Below are 22,823 nucleotides of genomic sequence, written 5' to 3' on the forward strand. Positions count from 1 at the left end.
AAATCGTTTATGGATGAAGTCAAAATCGGTTATTTTCTGCTGAGCTACTGATCTGTAATTACAATATGTGATTGCTAACCCTTCATCTGAAGCAGGTGCTGTTTCATTCAAAGGTCGAACGTACATTCTGGCTCTCAGAAAAGAGCTGGCATTATAAACACAACTCTCTGACAGCCCTGCAGCTTCAGTGTCACTCCATCTCCCACACATTTTCTTTACCCGCCAATCAGGTGGAGACCTGAGTCAGTTCCTCCTGAATTTTCCACCTTCAGTCTGACAGAAAAACACCTCTCTGTCATCACGCTGGTGGCTAACATGGTCCACTTGAGCTTACAGATGGGGATTCTCATCTCCACTGGCTTCTGAAAATGCCTGTACAAAATATGCACACCACCAAGTCAGGTCTTCCTGAGGTACATGCAGATACTGAGTGAAATTAAATGAAGCGAGTGGATGCATGACTCCCTTCTGTGCTTCTCTTCTTAATCTGCATCACAATTATTTACAGAGTGGAAGGTTATGAGTTCTGTTGCTCTGTGCATAAACTGAGGCAGAGACAGAAGCCCATATATAACCGACAGACAAGAGGATGCACACTGATGTTAAAGTCACCGGTTGAACTGTTTCTAAGCAACTACTGAGAAAATGTTTGAAGCAAGCCACATAATTGCAGGAAATGTTTTCAGACTGAAATATGTCCTGGACAGAAGGAGTGTTTGTTATTCTCCAAGCAACTGTAATCATACTTGATGATAACAAGAATCACTTATCAGTTGTACTGATGAATATAGACTTTTTCTATGATTTTAGAAAAAAAAATCTGCAGTTGGATGAGCTGTTATACTTGAAAATGAAAAACTGTTTTTTCAACAGGTAAAGTTAAGATCTCTAAGTAGATCGCAAGCACTTCTTCTCAACCTCCACCTTTCCAAAGACAGTTTGGGAAGCAGATAATTGGAATTAATTTTTTTATTTGAGATGCTTTCCATCAAATGTTTTGAAATTTTTGCAAAGTCACAGCAAGACTTGTAAACCTTTATAAAAGATAGTTATTTCAGATAAGTAGTTTTCAGAAAATACTGCGCTAGTTTAGCATCATGCTCCTCATGCAGTGTATGTTAGCTACTAAATACCTATAGACAATAGGCAATTCATCTTAACAAAATAGTGACACGACACCTAAATGATATTTTCTGAAAATGTTCTCTAAAGATAACATCTTCAGATTACACTTTTTTCTCTTGAATTATTCTGCTGTGGAAATGTTTGTGAGTGTGAGTGTGTTTGGACCGACTGTAATTCTATGCTGTTATGAATAAGTCATGTCGACAGAAACTCCACACACACACACACTCACAAAGACACACACACAATGATACAAACTTTTACACACCCTCCTTCCGTTTTTATCTGCACACTTTTTGCCACACACACACACACGCACACACACACACACACACACACACACACACACACACACACACACACTCATGCACACACTGTATTTTGCATGCTATATAGTATTACATTATTTTTTTTATTTTTACATTTTTCTACACTATATTTTCACATTTCATTTTTTCACATTTTTACACATTTTGTACATAGTATAATTTTACAATACATAGTTGTTTTTTTCACATTTTTGCACACTGCATATACTTACATGACTTTTTTTGATGTACATTTTTGCACTTTGTTTTTCACACATCTTCAGAGTTTTCAGTATATTTAGCGCCTCTGCAAATAGATTCTGTGCTCAAATGTTTTATGTTCAGCATGTGATGTGTGGTTATAATGTAACTGTAGCTGTTATAACAACATCACTTCCTGCTAAAGGATCAATAAAGTATCAAGCTATTGTAACCTGCAGAAACCTTTAATCCTGTTAAAATCAAAAACATAAGTGTTCGTACAACAAAAGCAACATCCAGCAGTCAGAATGTGTTGCAGCTGTAGAGGATTTAGAGAAGTACACACATGCAGATATATATTTACTTTGGTTTATTTGATTTGATTTATTTGAATTTGAATATTTTTTTTTCTTTTCTTTTCAATTTGGGGCCAAATTAGAGATCCAAATAGCCTAATGCTTGTGATTTTTGTACACTTGGTTAGTGGAACCAGCTAGAGGCGCCTTTCTTCTTCCAATTCTCTTCTTTCTCCTCCTTCTTTTGTTCCTTTTCCATCCTTTTCAGCTCTTTCTTCTCCTCTTTTTCTTTCAGTTTCTTAATTTTCTTTTCTTTCTTTTGCATTTTCTCCTCCTCTGTCTTCCTCCGGAACAAACTAAAGAAACCTCTTTTTTTAGTCTTTTGACTCAGAAGTTGAAGCTTCTGATTTTCCTCCTCTAGGATTTTTCTCTCTTCCTCCATTGTCTTTTTTTCCTCCAGCAGATTATTATACTTCTCCTCCAGTGTCTTTTTGCTGGTATCTGCTTTTTCCTTCTGCTGCTGGAGTTCAGTACTGAAGGCCTCCATCTTATCAATCTTCTCCTGGAGGAGTTTGTGCTTTGCCTCCATTTCTTTGGCAGACTCTTGGAGGTTTTGGTTTCTTATCTCTGTTTCATTACTTTGCTCCTGGAGGTCTTTGTTTGTTTTTTCTAATTTTTTGATAGCCTCTTGGAGACTTTTGTGTGTTGCCTCCATGTCTTTACTACTCTCCTGAAGGTGTTGGTTTGATTCCTCGATTTCGTTGTAGGACTTGAGGAGACGTCCGTACGCTTCCTGCATTTCTTCGTTGGTATGTTCGAGGCATTCGTTTTTTTCTTCCAATTCTCTGTTACTCTCCTGAAGACATTTATTTCTTGTCTCCATGTCTTTGTTACTGTCCTGCAGTCGATGAATTTCCTCTTGCTGCAGCTGGCTAGACTTGGCATTGTTGTTTCTTTCAGTCTCCAGTGCAGCTTCTGCCTGAACTTTATCAGCCATGAGCAGTCCGACCTTTTTGTCCAGTCCGTCTTTGGTCTTGAGCAGCACATCTCTTTCCAGCAAGAGGTCCTCCTTCTCCTCCAGGATCTGGTGCAGCCGTTGATTCTCCTTCAGAAGGTCCTCCTTTTCTGACAGGAGTGTCTGATGATCCACCTGAAGGTTTCTGAGCTCCAGCTGAAGTAGCTGTTGCTGCTCTTGTGCCTCTTTTCTGGCTTGGTCCAGACGTGCTTGGAGCTCTATGTGTCTGGAGAGTTTCTGCAGACATGCCCTTTTCTCCAGGGCTGTTACCTGATCTGTCTGGGTCTGCAGCTCCTGTTGGGTGGTCCTGAGTTTAGAGGAAAGACTCTGGTTGTTCCTCTGGAATCTTGAGATTTCTCTCTCATACAGGAGTTGGTCTTGCTGCAACTTCATGTTCCTCTCTTGCAGCTGTTTTATCTTTTCCTTCAGTTTTTCAGTTTCATCTTTCTGTGACTGGTTAGCAGTCCGAGATGGAACTGGTAAAGTTCTCTGTTGCTGAGTGGTGGTGGTGGTGCCCTGCACAGAGTGGAATGCAGCTCTGCATGCAGCGCTGAACATCCTTCTGCTGCCTCTTTCAGTGCGTTGGTCCATTGTAGTTAACTAGTGTTCAAGTGTTTTAGTCCTCAGTGCTTGAGAAAAATGCTCAGTTGTGCTCTGGGAAGCTCTTGGAATCACTGTGATTGTCTGAAGAAAGATGACAGATTTATACATTTCAGAACGACTAATATGACGTATGAACTGACGTCCTGATGTGCTGTGACATCATAATGTGGTGTGACATGTCGGCCTTCGATGCTGTTGCTCGGCAACAGGACACACGCTGCAGAACGTTCTCCAACTGTAGCACTTGGTTAGCTCTACGCTAATTGTCGGGGAAAAAAACACTTCTTCTAAACAAGCAATAACCCGATCCTAACCTCTTTACGTAGGTTTGGGTGATTTGTTTCAATCATACAGATCTGACAAGATTTTCTTTATTGTCTTAATAAATCAATAATTCATAAAGCGCATTTCGATCAATGCTCTGTTGACATATTTTTTAATGGTTTTGACGTTCAGTAAGCTAATGCTATTGTCCTCCACCTTACACTCCTCTGGTAAAATAAATGAACGAATCCCGTTCATTTTTTAGTCTGCGTCGTTTCTTATCCAAAATATAAATTCTATAGAACACTGATGAAGGTTTATATAGTAGGAGTCTTTATTACAGGTTTACGTCAGGTAAAAACACGATATTTAATTTTAAGAAAATAAAGGTTTTGTTTATAAAACAGAAAGAGGGAATTTGCTATGTGTAGCCGGTGGTTCAATCATGTGTACAGTCGTGCAGAAAGACGTGAAGAAGAGGAAGAGGAAACCAAAAACTGCTGCTCATTAAAGAAGCTACGTTGGTACTTGAACGCAGCACAACTGCAGCTTCAACCAATAAATAAAAGCTGTCAGTCGACAGCAGCAGCAGCAGCAATGTGGGGAAAACTGCTTTACACTCTGAGTGCTTTTAACTACCGGAACATGTGAAAATACAACATTTAACCGCGCTGCTGTTGTTAGTATGACGAATAAAAGTACACCAAAGTTTTGGAATAGGTTCAAATTCCAAACCACGTCAACTCATCTGCCGTGACAGCCAAAGGAGTCTCTGTCTGGACACAAAGAAGCCGAGGAAGATTTAAAACATCAGGTGAGAGCTCCTCTAATGGCCCCTGAAACTTCCACGTTTTATATAACCTATTTAATCCCCACGTCTTCTTAATGCGGCTGCTGCAGTTTCAGTTAGCATTAGCTAGGTAGTTAGCTTCAAGCTACTTCAACTGCTAACTTTAGTTAGCCAAACTCAGCTGTGCAGTGGGAAATGAGTATCTTTTCAGGACCTTTTGTTTGTTTGTTTACGTTTTTAGCTGAGCATTAATTTCCCTACTGCCGACCCAATCAGTGTAATCACCTCCTCTGAGTCCTTGTAGTTTGTTGGTCGAGTTATCTGCTACTTCCAGTTTCCATTTAGATACCGTGTATTTAAAGTTAGCCTGTTGTTTAATGTCCTGCAGCCATAATAGCCAGCTGATACACTAACATCACCCGATCAAACAGTTCATTCTTCACCCCATTAAAGCTGCTAAACAGATCCAAGCTCCGTGCTCATCTATAAAATATATACTTTGTCTGGTTCTGTGGATTTTTCTGCAGTGAACTCACACATTAGTGCGTGCTATGAAGCGATATTAACAAATACCAACACTGAGATTTCTTTTAACATTGTGCTTCCTGGTGGATCATTTCTTTGCCGAATTTACTAAAAGACCTAAATGTAAAGACTAACGTGTGTTCAGCCTTGTTGGTGGCAATACTATTTAAGAACAAGGACAGTATTCTCAAATTTAGCATTTTTGAAATGAAGTATGCTGTGTTTATCTTAATAGCATCTGAGCAGGATTCCTATGCCACTATACTGTCCATGTTTTAAAGCAGATTGTTTCTTCATTAAGAGTATGTGAAGCGTGGTGTATATAATAAGTCTGTTTAATGTTTGCACATATAACGCTGTGCATGTTGTCCATGTACTTTGAGCTTTAGGCTGCTTTTTCTATCTTGATGATCATGGGGATGTCATCAGGACCAAAGAGTGAAAGATTGTACATCAGATAATGCTTGGTTTGACTGATGCAGCCACATGTGGTGTTGTCATTTGCTCTGCTGGGATCAATAATAGTAATAATGTGCTTTTTGATATATTTATTTACAGTGCCATTCAGGTCCTCGGAAATCCTGTGAACAAAACTTGTGATAATTCTGCTGCATCGTGACCTCAGCAAGGACTCAGCACAGTTCTGCCAGTTTTCCTCTGACAGACTTTCTCACAAGATGGACTCAGACTGCTGCCCTGTTGATCAGTCAGCCTCTGCACCCACAGCGTCCACACTGTCTGACTCAGTCCCTGCTAATGCAGCCTCTGAGGTTGAGGTCAGCAGTGTGACAGTATCAGCAGCTCCAGGTTCAGAGGCAGAGGATGTGGATACCTACAACCCCATTGAGCCTCCTCTGTTAGACTGGAGGTGGGACTCCTCCAGTGAAGCAGGTTCAGCAGATGATCTGGACGACCCCAGCCTGCCTCCCTCGGCAGACAGCCTGGACAAGACAAGTCTGGGCGAGTCAGTTTTGTCACCTTTGGACGTGAGAGATATTTAGATTCCACTTGACCTGAAGCACCGGGAGCTTGTGGCGGATATTGCTGAGCCAGTGCAAGATGCTGAGGTGGAACTGGAAGAAGAGGATGAAGCAGTTGAAGTAGAGGTGAGGGCTGATGGCTTAGAGGGTGAAGAGGAAGACCAGGAGGAGGTGACATTCAGAGACTGAGACAAACATCAGTGAGGAAGTTGAGGTTGCTAACAGAAGATCAAATGATGAAGACCACAGTCGCATCCACACCCTGCTCAGCCAGCTCCAGCTAATGGGTGAAGAGCCTCATCCCAGTCACCAGACTCCTCCTCATGGTCACTATTCCAAGCTTTCAGACCTGGAGGCATGTGCTGCTTCCCTGTTAACAGGCGACGGCACTGAAACCACGGGGCTTCTGTTCTCGGAAAGCCACCAGAGAGACCTGCTGGGGCTGCTGCAGTGCACTGAGATGGGCACTACACCTGGACCCACCTGCCTCCCCCACAGAGGGGAGGTGGACGCTGTGGTGTCGGTCTCCTACAGCCAGGAGGACACTCAGAGGTTCTGGGGTCATTATGGGCACCATGAACAGCAGCAACACAGGGTGGACTCCCTCACCTCCCTGCCCCTGATGATGAGTATCCTGAACCGGTGGTGATGAAGCTGGGGGAGGAGCCTCCAGAGAGAGAAGCTGCTGCAGAGAGCGAGCAGGTCGGTCAGCTAAAACACAAATTAGTTAGTAGAGCTGCAGCCATTAATCAATGCCAACAATTAAGATTGTTTAGGTTTGAGCGATTTTTCTTTTTTTTAAAGCAAAAAAAGTCAAAATTCTCTAATTCCAGCTTTTTAAAATTGAACATCTGGTTAATTTACTGCTCTATGACAGTAAACTGAATATTTGAGGGTCTGAGACTTTGGCAACCACTTTTCTGAATTTTTCAAACATTTCTGGCATTTTATAGAGCAAACAAATAAACCTTTAATTAAGAAAATAATAAATGAATGGATTAATTGTCAATGAAAATAACCATTTTTTGCAGGACTGTTGGTTGGTATAAAATTATTTAATTTGTTTGCTACAGCAGACCTCGTTCCTGATGTAACTCGGAATTTTTAATCTATTTAAAGAATTGTATGCTTTAAATTTGTAGCAAAAGATCTGTCAGTGCAAAAACAAAAATTAAGATTGAATTAAAACAAATTGAATTTCATGTATATGTCGTGGAATGTTGAAGTTACGACCAATAATATTTCTTATGACAAGTCCATTAATTCAATGTGTGCTTTTTATTGTTTCATCAGTTAATTATTGTATCAACGTGACATCAGAAGTAACAAAAAATAACCATCACTAGTTACCAGATTGTCAGATTTATGATCTAATAACACTGCTTCCTAAGAAAAGTGACATAGCTTACATTTTGTGTTTGTGAACATTCAACCAACAAATAAAAACAGGTTCCTTTGTGTTTGTTTTTAAATTAGCTATACTTAGCTAAAGTTAACTTTCTGTGCATTTACTATCCAGTTATTTAGCTCATCAGTCTTTCCATAGCATGCGTTTGATCCTAGAATCAAATTCATTCATTTTTTGTCTTTATGTTGTCATTGCAGAGTGTTGATGAACAACCTTCATATAAAAACGGTGAGTAACTTCACTCTGTTTCTTTTTTCACTGAAGAATGATCTGTCAAATATCTCACTGACAGCTGAAAGAATATTTCTACGCTGTTTTGTGTTGCTTTTTAGTGCCTGGTCCTTGTGACCCTGAAGAATTGTTGGATGGAGTCATATTTGGTGCCAAATACTTGGGCTCCACTCAGATCAAATCAGAGAAGAACCCATGGACTAACGCTGGCATGGCCCAGGCTCAGGAGGCTGTGGACCGAATAAAGGTGAATTTAAAAAGAGAGATGTACCAAAACCGTTGGTTTACCCTGACTAATGCTTTGAAACAGCACAACACACATTTGTATCTCAGTACTACAAAAAATAACAAAGACCATTGTTGTTAAAGAACTGCATTGGACTGTTGGACTGTTTTGTCTCTTTTAGGCTCCAGAAGGAGAATCTCAGCCAATGACAGAAGTGGATCTTTTCATCTCCACTCAGCGAATCAAAGTGCTCACTGCTGACACACAGGTACTGTCAGCTCACCACTTACATTTAGTCTTTTCTGTCGCCTGTTGCTCACTTTTATAATTGCATTATCCTTTTCTTGTGACATTTAAAGAATCGCTGTGGCTCAAAATAAATCAGTGTCATGTATTAGTAATTGTTACCATTTTGTTACCATATATAGAAGTGTTCCTGTCTTTTTACTTAACAAGAACTGATGATCAGTGGGATCTCAGTTTACTCCTGGATGTTGGATGAAGTTTGAATCCAGATGTATTTGGTTTTATGTTTCAGATCTTCAAGTTTTGGGACAACTTGACCTGAAAATACGTAAGATTTTTAATAGTGTCTGTGAGTTAAGTGTGTTGTAAAGTAGAGCTGCCGCGTTTATATTCTGTCAGCATCAACGTCACCATGTGCAAATGTGCAATAATCACGTGCAATGCAATGTGAAGTCAGGCAACTTCAATTTTACGTCTTAATACTAAAGAAATGAAGAGTTGTAGGATACACAAATGTTTTTATTTATTTATTACTTTATTTACAAGACACGGAGTTTGTTGACATGCAGGCTCCATGTGTGCATAGCAAAGTGAGGGAGGAGCAAGAGAGAAATACCTTTGTAAGTTATTTTTTTGGCCTTTTTGCCTCTATTATATAGGACAGTGGAGAGAGAGAGAGACAGGAAACGCTGGGAGAAGAGTGGGGGAATGGTAAATGGTCATGGGCTGGACTCAAACCTGAGCTTAGCTGAGCTATCTGGGAACCCAAGATTTGGCTTTTAAGAGAAACGCAGCTTCAGTTTTATGGGAATAAACAAGGCACAAGGCAACGAATTTGAATGACTATTTAAATCGGCACCTCAGAACCTTGTATGATCAGTACAAGGCCAGATGTAAATGACATCTAAAGCAAAACACTCTTTTTGATGCATCTAGCAGTGTTGATTTCATAGATCTGCACATTCTAGAGGAGTGCAGAATTACATGTAAGCATCTAAGCATTTTTAAGGCAAGAAGGGATTATTCTACAGTTATTCTACATGAATTAGAATTAAAATTAATCACAGTAATAATAAGAGACAATTAAAGACAGTTTAAAAGCTGCAGGGATTGAATGACTGTTAGCGTTTTTGATGTGTTTTCACTTGTTTTATATTTAAATTGTCACTGTGTTTGCATGCTGAACTAAAATGATGACCCTTTATGTCTTTTACTAGTTGCTTGTGTGTCTTCGATGTAATATTTTGTCACTTTTTGGGGGATTTTGTGTCTCTTTAAAGTCTTTTAGTGGCCCTTTGTAGTTGTTTGTGTCATCTTCCAATAATTTTGTGTCTCTTTCTAGTCATCTTCTGTCTCCTTTGTTACAGTAGGAGGGCCGGAGAACCCAGACGCAGGCACAGAAATCAGGCTGAGACAGAGCAGGTGTCAAACAACAGGATTTATTTGTACAAATAAATGCTAATAAACTACAAGGGGAAACTAAGCCTCTAACGAAAACACCAACCCTCAGACAACAGTCTAACCTGAAAAAAACCCGATCTAACCCTAAAACTAAAAAAACCTAAAAATCTGAATTAACCTACGGGGAAAGACTAAACCAAACCAAATACAAAATACGCAAGAGAACAAAACTAACTATACAGTGGAACACTAGGAAAATGCAAGCAAAAAACTAAACTAAGCCAACAGACAGTGTACTCACAAACTAAGGGAAAACAGAACTAAGGAGGCAAGGAAGGCAGGCCTGGGGAATCAGGAAGCTGGCAGGGGGACAAGACTGGCAGACAGAAGGCTGAAGACAGAGGGGACCGGCTGTTATTCAGGAGTGGGGTTGACAAAAGTCCAGGTGGGGCTATAGCAGGCTGGAAACTGAAGCAGAGCAGGTGAGAATCCGGAAGGAGAACTGAGTCCATGTGGGGGAAAATCCAGGAGGGGGGAAACCGGAGTCCATGCAGAGATGTGAGTCTATGAAGGCATGTGGGTTGATGATCCGGCAGGGAGTGAATGAAAGCACGGGGCTTAAATAGCAGGAGGTGAAGTAGAGAACAGGTGAACAGAGTGAACTAATTACTGCAGCTGATGTGCATTACTGCAGAGACAGATGACAAATACAGGAAGAAGGAAAAGGAAGAAAAGAGGAAGGAGAAAGAAGGGCAGGGGCTAGAGCAGGATCATAACACCCTTGAACTAAGTTTGTGTCATTTTCTAGTTGTTTTGTGTCGTTTGTGTCACTTTGTGGTCATTCTGTGTATTTTCATAGTCATTTTGTGTGTCTTTGTAGTTAATTTCTTTCTGTTTACATCCATTTGTGTCCATTTGTAATCTCTTTGTACCACATTTTAGTGATTTTGTGTTTCTGTGTAGCAATTTTATGTCTCTTTGTCCTGATTTTGCGTTTCTTCGTCATCCTTTCTGTCCCTTCATCATCTTTTGGTGTCATTTTGGAGTTGTCTTTTGTCATTTTGAAGTGTGTTTGTGGTCATTTGTATCTCACTGTCATAGTTGTGTCTTATTGCAGTCAATACTGTTTGTCACCCAGAGTCCCTGCAGTTTTGTGTAAACAGATTTATGTCTCCAAAAAATTACTTTTATTTTAAAAATGGTCACCCTCTTTCTATCAAAATATAAAATTTTTTAATTAAAAAATGACAACTTGACTCCTAATGATAAAGGCATCATAATTATCTGACTTCAGTCTTGAACTATTGTAATTATTTTCTAAATATTAAGACTTTTGTTAGGAAATATGCAGACACGTTTATATATTAATACATTTATGCTTTATTAACATGAAATTTTATTTCAGTCTGAATCTGTTGAACTGTGTGATAATTGTTGTTGTCACCTTTATACTGACTAAAGAGTGAATTGTTTGAGATGTATCCGGCTGAGCTAGCATTCCAGAGATAAAGAGGACCTTGGAGTGAAAGTGGAGATGACCGAGATGGCGCTTCCCTGGCGATCAAAATGAGAGAAATGAGGAGTGTAACGGGGGGGAGCCACTGGGGAGGGACATTTCTTGTATATGTATTCATGAAGACACTGAGACTGCCTCAGTGCAGGTGTAACCCATTGCCTGTACTCCTTGCTGCAAGTAAACAATTAGAAAGACTTTAAAGTCTTTAGAGTTTTGATTTTGTGTTGGGAAATTTTGTGGTACGAGCTAACAGCGAAAATACAGTCTTTGTCTTACAGAAATAATTTCCTGACAGCTTAATTTCACAAAAATATTATGACTTGAAAAAAATATGATTTTTGCTCATATTTACAAAAAAAGCTGCAACTTTATTTTTGAGCTATTACAGCTTTTTTTCTTGCAATGTTTTCTCAAAATTATGATGTTTTTCTCAGAATACTTGGCCGCCATTTCCCAAACTGTATTAAATGCAAATTTATTAATCATTTCTATTAGCAGCTATTATTCTTTTGTACATTTAAAAAGATACCCACTATGTTCTTAACATAATATGCCTTTATTATACTTATTTGAATACATGTTGTAATGTTTGTTATATGAAACAGCTATCAAGAGTCATGAATATGAATTTATTCTCCAAATAATGTGTCTTTAATCCTAAAATGTTATTACTTAATTCTGGAAATATTATAGCCTTCTTCTAAATAAAATAAAATAAAATAAAATAAATAATACAAAGAGCTTTACAGGCACACAATTTCCAAAACACTCTTTTTGCAAAAGACTGAACACGTTTTTTGCTCATTTGAACACACTTTTCACTCATAGCACACATTTTTCAAAAAGTGAACACTAGGAAGCAGAATTGGGACACTGTTCCAACACTGCTGTCACAATTAAGACACAACAGGTCAAAACAAAACACTTTTACCAATGAACTGCACACTATAAAACCTGCTGGGAAGCAGAATTAGATGTTCAGAATGGATTTCAGAGGAGCAAGAGGTCATGTGATGACAAAGAGGTCATCTCTTTATGTTTCTCACTTTTCCAAACTACATTAGAGTCCACACTGCTCTTCACACACACACACACACACACTGTGGTTCTCCGCACTGTGGAGGATTAATAGTGTGTGTAACCAGGTTTTATTGGAGGGCTGCTGAGAGTTATTGTCGAGGACAAGATAGAGGAAAGGAGATGAGATGGGGTGAAGAAATGGAAAAGGACTGCTGTAAAATAGAGACAAGTCATGAAAAAGGTGTGAGAAAGGTGGGAATGAAATGGGAAGTATTGCTAGTGTTGTACCTCCAGCTTTTCTTTTCAGAAATCCGAGCTGATAAGAAGCATTTTTTTATTGTTTGTGCTTATGAATCATTCACGGGGGTTATAAATGTTGAAATTGACAACCCTGGAAGCCAAACAAACCCACATACTTCTCCACTCTAATAGGTTATCCCCAGCAGAGCAATACACAGGAGACATTGTTCAACATTTTGGGAAATGTGTTCACTCGCATTCTTGCCAAGAGTTAGATGAGAAGACGTACTGTTCTCATGTCTGTATGATAAATATGACGCTGCAGCTAGCAAAGGGTTAGCTTAGCATACTGTATGGAGTGGAAACATAGTGAAAGGGAAAGAGGTGTTCTGTCTGTCACTAAAGGTGACAAGATCTGCACACCAGCACCTCCAAAGACATAGTTTGGGAAGCAGATAATTAGAATTATTCTTTCATCATTCTCTAGTCTTTTATCTTTGTGATGCTGTCCACCAAATGTTTTGACATTTTTGCAAAGTAACAGCAAGACTTGTAAACCTTTAGAAAAGAGCTATTTCAAATAAATGGCTTTCTTGTTGATGTCAAGAAAATACTGCGTTAGTATTGTGCTTCCTTTAGTGCTGTCAGGCTCATGATGGACAAGTTAAATATATCTATGTATTCTTCTCTCTTTTTAAAACCTGGGACCTATATTACCCACAATGCATCGATCTTACGGATGCACACACAGACAGCTAGGGACACCACAGATGTATAGTTGTCGATATTAAGCCAGATAGAAGACATGAGTGAGATGGGATGGGGTGAAGAAATGGAAAAGGACTGGTGTAAAGTAGAGACAAGTCATGAAAAATGTGTGAGAAAAGTGGGAATGAAATGGGAAGTATTGCTACAGTGTTGTACCTCCAGCTTTTCTTTCAAAAAATCAGAACTGATGAGAAGTGGTTTCTAATTGTTTGTGCTTATGAATCATTCACAAGGGATTATAAATGTTGAAATCAACAACCCTGGAAGCCCAAAAAAAAAAACCCCACATATTTCTCCACTCTAATATGTTATCCCCAGCAGAGCAATGCAGAAGAGACATTGCTCAACATTTTGGGAAATGTGTTTACTTGCATTCTTGCTAAAAGTTAGAAGAGAAGACCGATACCATTCTCATGTCTGTATGATAAATATGACGCCACAGCTAGCAGAAGGTTAGCTTAGCTTAGCTTAGCATACTGTATGGAGTGGAAACATAGTGAAAGGGAAAGAGGTGTTCTGTCTGTCACTAAAGGTGACAAGATCTGCACAGCAGCACCTCTAGAGTTCACTAACTAACACGATATTTTGATGATTATTTTCACTGACTTGTTCTCCAGTGGAGTGACTCAGCTGTGTGTTTCTTGTTTGTACAGTTTCATTCATTATACTATGCTAAGCATAGGGCCAACTACTATCTAAATCACTAACAACACAGTATCTTTGTATTGCATTTTTATTTCTCTGCATCTTCATATAATCTAATTTACCGGATGTAGATTGCAGGTACAAGCTTGCCATCAGCTGTACATTTCACATGGCTTTCTCCTCCTTTTCCACTATCTACATGTTACAGTTTTTAAAATCTCTTTTACGATGGCAAACAAGAACCACAACCTCCTGGCAGCAACCTACCACACTGAAAAGTTCGAGTTTGGCCGAGGATTTGAACCAAGCACTAAGGCAGCTCCTAACAAATGGGTTAAACCAAATCATTTAGAGAGGACACGTTGTTGCATCCTTTGCTTAGCTCTGCCAAATATGATTGTGATTGGTTTAAACTAATACAAACAATCCAGAGCATTTTTTGTCCTCGTAGCAGAATGATGATGAGAAGCAGCCAGACACTTCTGCAGTGCAGGGTGTCTGGCTGCTTCTCATATGTGAGACTAATCTTCATATATTATGTGTAAAATTAGGCTATTATCAATGCATGATTCATACATCAGGATGGCTCACCACTAACTCGCTTTAATAAAAATATCTGCCCCACCACAGCAGCTCAAGATCATAAACTTCACTCATCTTAATTCAAAGATCAGAAAAAAACAAAGTTCTTTGATGGTGAAATCAGTGGCTACTTTCCATCTCTTTTCATATTTTTATTATTCATATTATTGTTATTAAAGACGAAGTGCCTTATGCCACTAAAATATAAGCTCTTGACTGACTACTGGCTCTAACTTCAGATATGAGAGTTGTACCATTCAGCTGCAAGTGGATAAAAAGTAGTTCCTAAAAATACAGCTATTCTATTAACATATAGGTAAAGGTGAGAAAAAATTAAAGTTGATTTGCAAGTAAATGGTCAACTGAATGTGTGTCTGCATGTGTATGTGTTTCCAAGATGATCCCTGGATGCAAGCAGCCAAGCATCCATCTCAGAATGAAGGAGAATAAAAGGAGGAATGAATATTTAAATGAGAGTTGGTCTATCATGATAAAACTAATCTGCATGGCTGACCAAAAGGTCTACTGCCAATTTAACGTGTGTGTGTGTGTGTGTGTGTGTGTGTGTGTGTGTGTGTGTGTGTATGTATGTGTGTGTGTGTGTGTGTGTGTGTGTGTGTGTGTGTGTGTGTGTGTGTGTGTCTACATGTGTGAGACGCTTGCGCACCATCCTGTAGAAATATGATGCATTGCATCTGGAACCTGCACTGGCGTTGCCATGGAGACGCCCGTCACGCTGACAGGCCCCCGTTGCGCACTCAAACACACACGTACACGGTTATACACACACACACACACATACACACACTGTGGTAATGAGAGACTGAGAGACTGGCAGCATGCCAGGACAATCTACACACACACACACACACACACACACACACACACACACACACACACCCTCCCCCCCAACACACTGGAACATTCTGAGCTGGAACACACACATTCACACACACTTGGTTTCATGCTGCTCGGACCGGCCTGGCATGGGGGTTGGGGCAGTGTGTGTCTGTATCTCTGTGTCTTTCTGTTGATGTGGACAAATTTTAGTCGCACATACACATCATCATAGTGAAGATATTTCCTCATTGTGAGGACAGTTTATATTTCAGAGCTGTTTAAGAATTAAGATTACATTTTTAGGTTCATGTTCTATAGGTTGAATAAGGTTAGAGTCTGTGTCCATAGCAGGATCTTGGAGAATAAAGCATGAAGCATTGGTTAGGTTTCTTTAAAGGCTATGTGTCATACTGGGTGTTTAAAGTGATACATTTTTGAGCTCTTTGCAGCTCTCTTTTCCTCTGTCCTTTATCTTACATGCCTGCCACTTTTTACCCTCCCATCACATCATTCTTCCCTTTGTCATTCACACTTTGAAGTGCAGTTTGACACACTCTCCCTTTTTAGCAACTTTAACAAAAGGCCAGCAGTGACTGTCCATGACAATGGTTTTCAAGTCGACCTGCATGCCATGTATTGTATCCTGGCCTCAACGCAGAAGCTAAACGTGCTTTACATTGCAAACTCTGTCAAAAACAGGATATTTAAAGGCTAGCAGCCAGCCTACCCCTCACATTTGAAAGATCAAACCACCATCTATCAGATTCTTTTTTATCTCAAATCTTCTGTGACTTTCCTGCCTCCTCTGTGCAAACCAAAGTTGTTCCATTTTCAAAATTGGTGATGACCTTATCCCTATGATGAATGAGGTATTAAAGGTTAGGCAGAACAACTACAGAAAGTCAACCTTTTGAGGAGTAAAGGATGAGTTCTGCAGTGGCATACTGCAAAAAATAAAAAGCAGGCACTCACCACTGCCAAGCAGTCTGACTCAGTGAACTGGCCGTGATGATTTGGTCCTTTTCAAAGGCGCTCAAGTCTTCACACCTGTCCATTTCTCCCACATCCAGACTCAGACCGAATATTAAAGATAGATGTAGTCTTTAACCCTAAAAAGTGAAGCAAATTCTAAAGTGTTTTAAACCTGTTTTTTTTCTAATGTCCAGCAGGCGGCGACTCCTCTGGTTGCAAAATAAGTCTAATCATATAGACGTCTATCAGAAATTTACTCTACTTCCTCCTTGATTTGTTTTCTCAGTAAACATTCTGCTAATGAGTTTCTGATTTCAAGTGCTACTTTTAGTTGTCATTTAATACAGCATGATGTTCATCCTGTAAATTATGGCCCCATTTGGCATTAAATGCACGATTAAGAATTAAGTATGTTTCAGTGTGGCGATACCTCGTGATTGACAAGTTGCTACCTCGTAGTGTCTTTGAGTTTTTAGTCAGACTCACCCCTCACTCACAACAAGCGATTTCAAAAGACCAAAATAGTGACGACAAAATGCCAACCCCAATGCTCTAAAACAATAATCCACAAAACTGTGGGTAGCATCACAGTTGATACGCTCATCTTTTATACAGTCTGCTATCATTCATGTTTGCTATATCACTGACCTTGACATGCATTTCATTAGTCTCCGATTTTAAAGTATATTAGCAGCTTAAAGCATCTTTTTATCTAAGCAACACGTATTGACGTCCACACCCATGCTAGCATCTCTGTGAGATGGTACTTACAGATGTAGCAAAAGCTAAATGAGAAACATATACATGCTAACAGTGTGCCTAAGTGCTAAATCAAAGGTAAATGCTTTTACCTTTGTTTCAGTGTTCGTGCTTAGATATATGATGACCCAGATGACTGAGATTATTTTGCACTGTTAAACAAAATTCAATAAAATAGTGCAAAAACAGATGGAAACGGAGCAAAATGGGCCACAAAATAGCCAAAATGTTTAGAAAAACTAACCTAAAAATGTAGACTATGTGAATAAAATTGAACAAAAACAAACAGTAAGCGATTTTAAATGACCCAAATGAGACAAAACATAAACAAAGCAGAACAAACAAAATCTGTAAACTATAAAGAGATGCAATGTAAGAAAAAAATGACCCAAATGGGAAAAAAACAACATAAAGAGATGCCAGATGATGAAAATGAGCAATAAAATGGCCAAAATGGGGGGAAAAAACACAGATACATGCAAAGTAACCACAATGAGACACAAGATGAGCAAATTGAGGCAGAAAATGACCAAACTGGGAGATAAAGCAACCAAAATGACATAAAATACTCAAAATGAGCAGAAGATGTAAATAAATGAATCAAAACAACCATAAAGATGCATTTTTTGACACAAAGTGGAACAAAAAACTATATAAACAAAGGTGAAGTAGTGTAATGAGACATAAAATGGCCAAAATAAAAACAAAATGACCAGAATGGGACCAAGAATCATCAAAAAAGGCATAAATAACTAAAGTGGGGCAAAAAATATCAAAATGGGATATAAATAGTCAAAATAAAATTACAAAAGTAGAACGAAAAAGTAAATCAAGAGCTGCCAAATGACTAAAATGAGCCACAAAATGATTAAAATGGGACAAAAACATGTTGCAATTAATCAGTCTGAATAGTCTGTATGTATCTTTGTTCAGCATGATAGCATTCTATCATCTGCAAATTAATAATAATCATAGCTGGAGCCATTGGAGGTATCACTAGTTTTGCAAGCATTTATTCAAAATCCGAAACAATGAACAAATTCATAGTTTGATCTGATGATGCAGTTATTCACCTTGAGAGCAACATGAATGTTTGTAGCAAATGTTACGGCAATACATTCAATATCTTATGCATATTTTGAAGCTTCACTTCCTGCATGTAAAAGTACCATAATGTGAATATTGTTGAGCAATGTGCTGATGATTCCTCATAGATTCTATACATTATTTTAAGAAATATCAGATGTAAGAATAGTGAAGAGCCTTCTCTAATTCAGCTCATCTGTGGCAGGACTGAAAATGAGACTTGACTTCATTCAGAATTCATTTTCCTGTGTACTGTCTCTGTTTACTTTGCAAGGCAGTGGTTCATTCTGTCTCTTTATCTTTTTGAGTAATTCCGCCTGCAACTGTGCCGTTTAACATTTTTCCTTGGCAGCCTTACGAATACTTGTAGTCTTCCAAAGAAAAGAGTGACTGCATTTTTTGTAAGCGAATCACCTTTTACATCCAGATATGAGTGAATATCAGCCAACTTGTATCTGGGAACAAGACAGATTCTGAGCAGGTTGGAGTTTCCATTCTTCTCTGCCTGCCAATTTCGTTCCCAAATGAAAAACAAATTCGTCGTTGTGATGTGTGGTTTCTGTGATTTCTGTGATAAAGCCTCTTTAGAGAGAAGTGCAGTAGAAAATGAAGGAATACCTGTGACTGGAGCCACAGCTGCTTTCTGGGGTTTTGATGAAAACCTCTCATCAATTTTGCTTGATCCTTTTTCAGGTCTCTGCTCGTGCAAGTAAAACGAAACACCTGTAACATCTGACTGACCAACAGAAGTGGCAAAGACACTAACAATATTTACTAATTGTAAATAAGACTTAGATATTCACCATGTTGAAGAAATAAGTAAAGTAATAGCACTGACAGAAAACCTTCACTCCTAGTCTAGGTTCCACTCTAAAAAAAAAAAGAAGAGGAAAGACACTCGGCTTATGTTGAGAGCAATGACTGAAGCTGAACCACTGCAGGCTGTAGTTTAGTATTTGAAGTTAAATATGCAGGATTTGTACTAAAAAATTAAAACCCTTGAGAAATAGGCCCATACAAAGTTGATTAAACCTATCAAAACTGTATTCTCTCTGCATTTTGCTCTAAATACAGGGGTCCTCAGTTTACAACGTCCTCGACCTACGGCGTTTTGTCATTACAGTGAAAACTGGTTATGGGCAGATCCTTGGTTTACAGCGTACAGCATTTTGTCGTTATGGACATGGTTACATGGAACTAGTTGGTGAGCAGAGCGCACGAATATGTCGTCACATGGCGCTATAAGATGGCTTTGTTTACATTCGCCAGCTGTACGCCACCTTGGATTGTGTTACATTCGCTAACTTTTTGCCCTTCATTATGGTTCCCAAGCGTAAGTCAGACTCTTCTGATAGCAGTGCTTCAAAGAAAAGGAAAGCCATCTCCATGGAAGTGAAATTAGATTGGTATTTATGACTTTTCTGAAGAACTGATCGATATCGTGATGCACGTAGCAGCTTTGTTCACGTTGACGGAGTTTCGACTTGCGGCGAAAATCATCTTACATTGATCTGTACGAATGGAACTCCGATGTAAGTCGAAGACCCCGTACCAGAGTTTTACGTCTAGTTTCTGTAGCAACCAGTACGATTTAAATAACCTACCAATGACTTGTTTGCCAGAGCTGAAACCTAGGTAGCATCCAAGAAAAGCTTCTTATGCTTCAGATTATATGAACTCAGTTCAGAAAAATGATGTTGAAAAAGAAAGTAAAAACAAGGTAAACCCCATACCCACTTGTCAACAGTTTTTGAGTAATTACTCTCATTTCCAGAGTATGGGGAGACAAAAGTCTGTTGCTGCAGGTTCAAATGTATGAAGAGTGGTATCATTTTTGTCAACTTATTCATGACCAATAAGGAGATTCCCCAACAAAGCTGAATTGTTGTTTTAAACCCTCTGAACCATGAAATCCGGCAGCAGGTTATCTTTTTTAAAAAATTTCCTAAATTACACTATTTATCAAAGTCAGGAACTCTAAAAAGGCTAATAATGTTTATATATTTCAACCGCGCCACGGTCCTTAAACTGCTAATGTGTGATGTGCTGGTCTGTCAGGAAAATTACCCAGTTCTACGTTCAATATTATGTCATTAGTCAAAATAATTAAAAGCCAAAAAAACTGTTGATACAGTGTAAATATAAACAGATTTTGTACAAACAAAAAATAAAATAACTAAACCAAGTAAACAAAAACAAAAAACATATGAGTTTAGACTGAGCTATACTGAACTGCAGGCCATGTTTACACAACAGATAGGATAAAAGCAGGGAACCCAATTAAAATTGTAAATAGTCATGCATCTGTACTATGTAGAGTCACAGTTTACTTTATTTTTTTTACAGTGTTAACAGCTGTTGGCACTTGTACACGTTCTTTCCATGTTTTTTTCCATTGTAAAATAAATAAAGAAATTAAGCTTTCAGTTTTTAAGTTTTTTATGATTTGTGGCATTTTAGCTTTGTTATACTGCACAGAAGACATGCATGAGTTCTCTCCCATTCTAGCCATGGTTATGCTGTTTCCATAGAGGTGCAGGACTTAATACTGCAGTGAAAAATGAGCCCAAAGTGAGGAAAAATGTGACAGGAGGAAAACAACACCCAGAAACTGTTTGGGCTTTCAGAGGTTTAAAAATAACTGTGTATTATGACAACTAGCTGCAGATTTGTAGGTCAGAGTTGAAAGAATTTGAGGTTATGACCAAACAAATAAAAAATTAACATTGTAATCAGAAGTGTGCATGATGTTCTACTAAAACGACCAAACATTTTTACTGTTGTGACTGGCCTTCAAATGTGGACCGCTGAGCCAAAAGGACATTCGTCTTTTAGCTGATTTTTTCTTTCCTCCCCTTACACCTACCCCCACACCCACACAGAGACATGCTCCACTCGCTGACTGAACAATACAAGGGTGCCAGACCTGTCTTTGCCATTTTCACGGCAAAGACGTTAGCACGTTGTCGGCTGTCACCTCTTGCTATACAGTAAAGTATGTACACCAGAGATGAATGACAATGGGACCGGCCAATCATTGTTCGCTGTGACGACCGATCTGCATGAGTTCCTGCAGTAATAAAGGAGCAAGGCCAGCACTGGATCAGTGATATGAATATAAATGAAGGTGAATTTAAATAAATGGGTACATTTGAATGTGTTATACTGTCACCCAGCACACACTTATCAAGACTATCTGCATATTTAAGGCTTGGTGATGGATTATAGGGGCTGAAATGGAAAGATCTCATGGAAATAACATAATCTGTATATATTGCAGAATAATATGTATGTATGTATGTTGTATCTAAGTCTGCAAGGGTAAATGAAAGTCATCTAGGTGTAAAAATCACAGGCAAAACCGTTGATGGATTAGATTGGTGTGTGTGTGTGAAGCATTGAAAGCTGAAGGGAGGTTGAATGCTCAGGTAATTGCTTGAAGACCAGGTGTAATTTTAGCCACAACAAATCCATTTCAAAGCTGGGACCCTGGCACAAAATGAGACAGAGAGACAGGTAAAAGATAGGGGGCTTTACATAGGAAGCAAAAATCACATCTTCTATGTATATTCTTCTATGTAATTAGACTTTACATTAGCATTTATGTTATACCGTATAGTTTGTAGTACTTTTAGGGATATTTCTATGGTGTTATCTTACAGAGCAGACAATAGAGATATGATGGGCTAGTGTTTAGGTCATTTCTGACTTCAGTCTAATTAGGAAAGAAAGAAGAAACTTCCACTGTAATATCTCAGATATTTTAGGGTTGTTTCATTCAGATTGTTGCTACTGTAGTTTCAACTTGTGCTGCACAGTGTTGCCAATATGGGTACCTTGTAAGCTTGATAAAGAGTATCCTTTTCTATAGGCATGAAATACATCTAATACCAGCTAACAAACCAGAAAAAAATGTGCAGATTTTCAAATTCTGGGGTAAAATTACAACTACTGTATATATTCAGTAAAGAGCATTTGAAAAAGGTTGGGCCCATTTAAAATGCAATTGACCAGCTGGTTGCACTTTGAGTTTTGGATTGATTATTTTGCCTATAGGTTTTTCTAATATGAAAATAAAGTACTGAGAAATGCCACGTATACCTTTCCATCTCCCAAAGGTGATCAAATGTCATAGTTTCTCTGGCGAGCACACCAATAATCCAGATCACTTACCAATATGTAAGACAAGAAACCTCAAGTTCTCACGTTTAATAAGCTGAGTAGTATCACAGTCACTGAGCCACATCTACACACACATGCAAACACATAGGTTTTAGAAAGCAGCAGTCAGAATAAAGACACTAGCACAAATGTAGTTCTGATCGGTGCAGTGGCGGCTAGTTAAGGGTGTCAGTCCACAGGAGAAATAATGCACTGCATGCACATGCAGCGTGCACTCAAACACACACTGCAGCACTGTGAACACTGCAGCTTAGCAGCGTGCGTGTCTGTACTCAGGACAAGCCTATTACTACTTGACATGCAAATCTCTTTTCTGACCTTCTTCTGTCTGTCAGTCTGTCTCTCTCTCCCTCGTACTCTCACCCCCTCCACATAATCTCTCTCTCTCCTCACTAACTTTCTGCTCCCTGCCTGCTCACTTTCTCTTTTTCCTCCCATACATTCACATTTCAGTCCAATTTTCTTTGCCCCATTATTTCTCTGCAGAACAATGGCCTTCCCATTTTTAACCGCTCCGTACCTCCTGCAGCTGCATGTGATCACTGTGACCGATGCGACTGTATGTGTGAAATGCTAACTGTGGTTGGGATAAAG

The 22,823-nt window shown here is 39.0% G+C and overlaps 1 protein-coding gene and 1 pseudogene across 1 annotated transcript; one reads left to right on the forward strand and one right to left on the reverse strand.

Annotated features, from left to right (window-relative positions):
- Positions 1 to 1,710: 1,710 nt before the first annotated feature.
- On the reverse strand, positions 1,711 to 3,764 carry LOC111581539 (golgin subfamily A member 6-like protein 22). Its single transcript, XM_023289752.3, has one exon. The coding sequence runs from the start codon at positions 3,534 to 3,536 to the stop codon at positions 2,115 to 2,117; it is 1,422 nt and encodes a 473-aa protein (XP_023145520.1). The 5' UTR covers positions 3,537 to 3,764; the 3' UTR covers positions 1,711 to 2,114.
- Positions 3,765 to 4,326: 562 nt separating this feature from the next.
- On the forward strand, positions 4,327 to 11,622 carry LOC111581534 (uncharacterized; annotated as a pseudogene).
- The last annotated feature ends 11,201 nt before the right edge of the window (positions 11,623 to 22,823 follow it).

The sequence above is a fragment of the Amphiprion ocellaris genome, chromosome 19 (assembly GCF_022539595.1).
Source record: "Amphiprion ocellaris isolate individual 3 ecotype Okinawa chromosome 19, ASM2253959v1, whole genome shotgun sequence".
NCBI lineage: Eukaryota > Metazoa > Chordata > Actinopteri > Pomacentridae > Amphiprion > Amphiprion ocellaris.

Bases quoted from the DNA above. Each gene is read 5' to 3' on its own strand.
- LOC111581539 (XM_023289752.3), bottom strand. From the start codon at position 3,536: ATGGACCAACGCACTGAAAGAGGCAGCAGAAGGATGTTCAGCGCTGCA.